This window comes from Brachyhypopomus gauderio, unplaced genomic scaffold, assembly GCF_052324685.1.
Source record: "Brachyhypopomus gauderio isolate BG-103 unplaced genomic scaffold, BGAUD_0.2 sc95, whole genome shotgun sequence".
Classification (NCBI taxonomy): domain Eukaryota; kingdom Metazoa; phylum Chordata; class Actinopteri; order Gymnotiformes; family Hypopomidae; genus Brachyhypopomus; species Brachyhypopomus gauderio.
This window is the reverse complement of record NW_027506916.1, coordinates 788,642-795,744: the sequence shown is the minus strand read 5'-3', so window position 1 is coordinate 795,744 and position 7,103 is coordinate 788,642. Positions and strand designations below refer to the sequence as shown.

The window sequence follows — 7,103 nt, the reverse complement described above, 5'->3', positions numbered from 1 at the left end:
ACACATGAACATATACAGGAACATATACAGGAACATGTACACAGGAACATATACAGGAACATATACAGGAACATGTACACAGGAACATATACAGGAACATATACAGGAACATGTACACAGGAACATATACAGGAACATATACAGGAACATGTACACAGGAACATATACAGGAACATATACAGGAACATATACAGGAACATGTACACAGGAACATATACACAGGAACATATACAGGAACATGTACAGGAACATGTACACAGGAACATATACAGGAACATATACAGGAACATATACAGGACCATGTACACAGGAACATATACAGGAACATATACAGGAACATGTACAGGAACATATACAGGAACATATACAGGAACATATACAGGAACATGTACACAGGAACATATACAGGAACATATACAGGGCATATGAGCTAACCAAGTCCAAATGGGTGGAAGCATGGAGAGTGGTGGAGAACATCAAGTCTGAGACCAGAGAAACACGCAGTGGTAGGAGAAGCAGACACTGATGCTAGATATGAGCAGAGAACAGTCATAACACAGAGGTTACCAGACAAAGTTGGGACCCTGTATAATATGAACACACACACACACAAACAATTGCATGCATACACGTCCTCTCCCACACACCCGCAAACACACACACACAGACCTGTGTGGGTGTGGCCCACGTGGGCATTACTTACCTGGCAGGGGTGAGACCATGATTAGGAAGGTGGTTTGCCCAAGGTGAGACTCAGCCATTGCACTCAGGATGTCCTGATCCTTGCGAATTCCCCAAGTGCGGGAATCTCGACTGCACAAGTTCTGGTAGTGGGGGACTGTGTTCTTGCTCTCCCCTGATACTTTTTAAGGGCAGTCATGGTCCTGTGGTAGGGAACTGGTCTTGTGACTGGAGGGTCGTGAGTTCGATTCCCAGACCTGAGGCCATGACTGAGGTGCCCTTGAACAAGGCACCTAACCCCAACTGCTCCCCGGGCGCCGGGATAGGGCTGCCCACCGCTCTGGGCACATGTGATTCACAGCCCCCTAGTAATCACTAGTGTGTGTGTGTGTGTGTGTGTATGTGTGTGTGTGTGTGTGTTAACTGCACAGATGGGTAAAAAGCAGAGGACAAATTTCAATTGTGGTGAAAAGTCACAATTGACAAAATATGGCACATTTACATGACCCACATGGGCGTGACCCACATGGGCGTGACGTGCACCTGTACTGGGCACCTGTAGCACGGCAGTATTTATCGCATTACTGGGACTGAATTGTCAGAGTTCCTTCCTGCTCCTCAAGTCTATCTGCTGCTTCTGAGAAAAGACTGTGGAATTTTCTGAACGACAGTTCCAGTAGTGCGCGATCACTCGGCACCTTCTGAACAAAACTGTCATTACAATAGAGGAGAACAGCTAGGGGTCTAGACATCATGTGTCAAGATGACAACCCCAAACCCCCCCCCCCCGTCGTGTCCCTGATAAGTATGAGTCTGTGGCCAGTCTAGAATCTGGCAAAACATTGCTCCATAAGCTGCCGTGATATATGGTAGAATATGATATTTAAAATAGGATATATTTAAAAATATAATATGCTGTCACATGCTGATGTGATATTCTGACAATATGCAGGTAGTAAAACCTCATTCCAGAAATGCCAATGGAAGTTTTTAATTCCTTAAAAACCAGTTTAGAAATAGTGTTTCAGAATCATACATCAGAAACACAGGCAGCAAGTTCAAAGCAACCAGGACATAAGATACAAAGATACAGGTTAAATGTTAATGGCTGAAAGTATAAAGTTTCACACAGAGTGGATGATAAACTCCATCACTTACTAAATGAACTATTTAATGGTTGGCTGTGAACCATCCACAGCACTGAAGTGCCCTCTAGAGGTGAACAAGAGAATTACTTGGCTAGATCTGACACATGCACAATGATAATAGCAAGGATAGTGGGTACATAAATGGATACAGGCTATAGCCTAACACCAGCGTGCCCTTACAAAATTACTCTGTGAAACACTAAGGAACAGCCTGAGTAATGGAACAGCTCAGGTAAAACATGCCTTCACCAGTGTGTTTGTCTCAGCCTGCCTGTAGCCCCTAGTCTCCAAGAATGCTGTTTTCCCATGCTGCACGTGTGTGTGTGTGTGTGTGTGTGTGTGTGTGCACTTTTTTAAGTCGCTCTGGATAAGAGCATCTGCTAAATGCCCTAAATGTAAATGTAAATGTAAATGTGTGTATGTGTGTGTGTGTGTGTGTGTGTGTGTGTGGGTGTGGGTGTGGGTGTGGGTGTTTGTGTGTTTGTATGGGTGTTTGCGTTTGCGTGTGTGGATGGATGTATGTCTATCGATCCCTCTCCACTTGTCCTCTATGGGTCCTTCTCTTGAAACAACATAATGGATGGTGATATAATAAAGTCTAAATCTCCAACTGGGGCCCCACTGGGGTGATGAAGATTGTGGCAGAATATTGTTTTTATTTTACAGAAATATATTGAATAAATTCATGTTTAATTATATAGCTTATATAATTATATAGAGAACCTGACATACACGTTCAGAGGAAGCTAGAGATTTAACACAGGAAGACTACTAGGCAGAGATTTAACATTTCATGAGATTTCAGGGAATGCAGTCTAGATGCATTAAGAAAACTCCTACATTTGTTATAAAAGTATCACATTTATAGAACAGACGTCTATAAAAAAAGATAAATGTTGCTTGAACCCCATCTAGCAGTCTGCACAGGAGTCTGAACTGTTTTTGTCAGCGATTATTTGAACTCCAACACAGGCCGGTGAAATGTCTGCTGTTGTAAATCAAAATGCATCATCAAATGCTCCTTAAGAAGCCATTTTGAACCGGTGGTGTGTGCAGAACAAGGGGGGGCTGAACCGTAACACGCTACAGTCGTAACCGTAACACGCTACAGTCGTAACCGTAACACGCTACAGTCGTAACAGTAACACGCTACAGTCGTAACCGTAACACGCTACAGTCGTAACCGTAACACGCTACAGTCGTAACAGTAACACGCTACAGTCGTAACAGTAACACGCTACAGTCGTAACCCTAACACCCTACAGTCGTAACAGTAACACGCTACAGTCGTAACCCTAACACGCTACAGTCGTAACCCTAACACGCTACAGTCGTAACAGTAACACGCTACAGTCGTAACCCTAACACCCTACAGTCGTAACTGTAACACCCTACAGTCGTACCCGTAACACCCTACAGTCGTACCCGTAACACCCTACAGTCGTAACCGTAACACCCTACAGTCGTAACTGTAACATGCTACAGTTGTAACCGTAACACGCTACAGTTGTAACCGTAACACGCTACAGTCAGGTTAAGGCCTTTGAGTTCCTACAAACTGTAGTCCAACACTTTTTATGTAATAACATTTAGCTGCCTTTACCAAAATCTCACAGTCCTACCGAACACATCCTGTCTTCCTGCTCACTGTGGTTCAAAGGTCGCTGACTGCAGAAGGCCCTAATATTCCAACAGACACTAACAAATCACAAGTGTTTGCATCATGTGGGCAGTGAGCACCCTGACCAATCTAGACATTTAAGCTGATGGATATGGGGCTTCTTTGATTAAACACAGTAAAGGTAAATGCACAGTTTTCTAAACGAGGGGACTGTAAATAAGAGGACTGTAAACGAGAGGAGTGTAAACGAGGGGACTGTAAATGAGGGGACTAAATAAGGAGACTCAATGAGGAGACAGTGGACGAGGAGACAGTGGATGTTTCTCTTTGTTCTCTAGTTGTCTTCTTCCCTCATTCTCCACAGCCACATTGGTTTTCTATCTAACATATGTATGAATAACATAAGGAACCTGCAACAATGGTGAAATTAGTTTAGCAGCTGCTGGCCATTGACATGAACCTTAAATGTGCCTTAAGTACATCCCACATTAAACAGTAAACATGTGATAGAGAAGCAACACGTTTATTTGCGTTATGAGAGACAGAGTTCACAAGACAAAATAATTTTTTTCTCTTTGGCAACTGGTGCCGTTACGCAGGGTGAGAGGGGAGGGGTGGCGTTTGGCCAGGCCCCCTCTACATCCTCACTCTTCGGGGGCGGGCGGGTCGTAGCCCAGACGGCTGGCCGAGGGGAAGTGGGCCCAGAAGGTCTTGGCCAGCTCTTCGATCTGCTCATAACCAGCATGTGCTCGCAGGTCCTCCACCCAGGCGAAGAAGTCGGACGAGGTCAGAGCCCAGTTGGGCATGGCCCGCTTCTCCCTGGACTCAGCTGAGGACCAATCAGTGAGTAAGAAAAGCAGAGGGCGGGGCAAAAAGCAATAAAGGTGAAGAAGTCAGGAGACCATGTGCTCAGTGGGTACCTCACACTCAACACACTTCATACAGGCACCATTTGTGTTGGTTAGAAAATGCATTACATTCAAATGATAGTTCAATTATTAGGAGAAATAATTGTTTAATATAACAATTGTTGTTATTTAAAAAAATATAAAGGTAACAATCTAATAAACTAATAATTATTGCATTCTCATAATGAATTAATAATTACTCACCAGGACTCTCTTCTGCCCCTAATAAGAAAAAAAGGAGTGATACAGCAGCCAGAGGATTAAAAGCAGAAACACACAAATCAACATATAACAAGACCTGCTGGGCTGGGTCTTTACAGACCTGCTGGGACGGTTCTCTACGGACCTGCTGGGCCGGGTCTCTACAGACCTGATGGGCCGGGTCTCTACAGACCTGCTGGGACGGGTCTTTACAGACCTGCTGGGCTGGGTCTTTACAGACCTGCTGGGACGGTTCTCTACAGACCTGATGGGCCGGGTCTCTACAGACCTGCTGGGCCGGGTCTCTACGGACCTGCTGGGACGGGTCTTTACAGACCTGATGGGACGGTTCTCTACGGACCTGCTGGGCAGGGTCTCTACAGACCTGATGGGCCGGGTCTCTACGGACCTGCTGGGCTGGGTCTTTACCGATCATTAATGTGCAAAAGTTCTCAAGAGAGCAGGAGCTGGGGGTGGGGCCTTACACACTGGTGAATAGCACCCGCACACTCACAGATCTGAGACCTGTATTTGCATCTCCAAGAGACCATGAAAAAGATCAGATTAACACTGTAGATAAACAGATGTCATTTAACATCTGTTTATCTTAGACAGCTAAACGCAGCTGAATTCCTGATTAACGCTGCAGTCTTCTCCTATTGGCAGTTTCCAACCACTACTGAACCTGACCCTTTCATTCAGAGTGCATCCGTTACTGCCGTAGCCTGTTCTGCATTCGAGAAGGTCTGACACTTTTTCTCCTAGTTCTGGAGGCAGTCACAGTACAGTACACATTCCCACTCACACTCCCCGAGAGGTAGAGGACATTTGGGAGACTCACCCGTGAGGTAGAAGAGTCCCATCACCAAACCACACAGAAGCAGTGAGGCATACAGACGAGGCATGGTCCTCACGGTCCTCATGGTCCTCATGGTCCTCACGGTACTCACGGTACTCACTGCCCTCCTGGCTGTCAAAGACAAGAACGTCCTTCCTGGTTTTCTTTCTCCGAATCTCACACTGTATCAATCTTAACAAAGAAAACAAACAGAAATAACCAAAATGTGGACAAGTTTAGGACATCAAAGTAGAAGAAGATACTTCTGAGCAAACCGAGTCTCCTCTTTACCTCGGCCCTGTTGCCTCAGCAGGTATCTGGAGATTCTGCTCTCCACCCTGAGAATCCGGGAACAGAGAGCGTGAACACTGCTTACATTTCACATCTTATGTCTACATGCCATAACCCCCCCAACCCCCACCCCACCCCAGCTCGGGACAACACCCCCTCCATATCTACAGTCTCCCATCCTCCTGCTCTCAACACCGGCTTCCTCAAAGCTTCTTCTGTTACAGCCCAAAGCCTCCACGTTGGTGAGAGGGATACACACTCTCTGGTCTGGGCCTTGAAGACTTTCAAATCCAAACAACGAGAGGAGGAGAGAAGGGGGGATGGGAGAGAGAATGTTTCAAACCATCAGAGTAAGCTGTGAGATTCTACCCATAGTCCTCTGTTTCATACGGATAAACTCACCAGAACTTAAGCAGAGCACAGATGACCATCTTTACACATGAACGCAGTCTGTTGGGTCAGTCGTCTGGGTTACAAAGTAGAGGCGGCAGGGGGACGTATGTGGGTCCAAGGTCACGAGGTCATCTGCCAGGGAGCATGCATACTGCTCTATGAACGTTCCTCTGTAAACGAAGGGTAACCTGTTTAGGCTGGGAATGAGGTGACTGGTGTGATTATGCAATGTCACTGAGGTTCTCCGCTTCCTTAGACGTTACAACGTCTGCTAACGTGAATTTAAAACTGGGGTTGTGTAAACATGCCAGCAGTGATGTTTAGATCATTCTGGAAGCTGTCAGACTCACCAACTCTAAATGAGAAACAGCACTCAGTTGGTCTCTCTGACAAGCTGCACACAGTCACTTTACACAAGACACTTTACCCAAGACACTACCCACAGTCAATTTTTTACACTTACACACTACTTAGGATTTATTTATTTATTACAGATTTATTTTTATTCTACTTATTCTATTTTATTTTATTCTATTCTATATTTATTATACTACTGCTGTTTTGGGGTAAAAACTGGGACCTTGGGTTCTAAATTTCGTTCCACCTCATGTACCACATGTGATGTGAATGACAATAAAGTCTGCTTAAATCCTTCTCTAAACTCTTGGACTTGCACGAAAAACACATTGGCCTCAGCGGGTTTTGAAACTTGTTACATGTCCAATTTTCATTGTTTTGCTAGAGCTGTGGAAATATTTTATTTCCATGATAGGGTCCTTTAACCAACAAAATGTTATCAGAAGGAACTCGGAGAGTAAGAAACGGACGTGGTCTGGCGTGATGCTATTTATCCTGTCCGGTGTTCTGTCGAATTTTCCTACCTTGTCGAATTTTCCTACCGTGTCCGAGGGCATCGCGTATTTGTAGATGTATCTATGTAAAGTTTGTTTACCTTCTGGAAACGTCATAATGTAGCGCAAATCAGTGTTTAAAAGGTAGGATAATCTTTAAATTTTATTTTG

General features: G+C 44.9%; 1 protein-coding gene and 1 non-coding gene across 2 annotated transcripts; one reads left to right on the top strand and one right to left on the bottom strand.

Moving 5' to 3' along the window:
• Window positions 1-695: 695 nt before the first annotated feature.
• On the top strand, window positions 696-859 carry LOC143496507 (U1 spliceosomal RNA). The gene has a single exon (XR_013125618.1). It is a non-coding gene; the product is annotated as a U1 spliceosomal RNA (small nuclear RNA).
• Window positions 860-4,013: 3,154 nt separating this feature from the next.
• Window positions 4,014-5,780, bottom strand: otos2 (otospiralin 2). Its single transcript, XM_076992661.1, has 4 exons — window positions 5,689-5,780; window positions 5,401-5,589; window positions 4,563-4,580; window positions 4,014-4,279 (listed from the first exon to the last, which is right to left on the bottom strand). Exons 2-4 carry the CDS (start codon window positions 5,489-5,491, stop codon window positions 4,095-4,097), a joined length of 294 nt encoding a protein of 97 aa, XP_076848776.1. The 5' UTR covers window positions 5,492-5,589; window positions 5,689-5,780; the 3' UTR covers window positions 4,014-4,094.
• Between the last annotated feature and the right edge of the window lie 1,323 nt (window positions 5,781-7,103).

What these genes read in the sequence shown, in the direction of transcription:
- otos2 (XM_076992661.1), bottom strand. Translation starts at nt 5,491, where the DNA reads ATGAGGACCATGAGGACCGTGAGGACCATGCCTCGTCTGTATGCCTCA.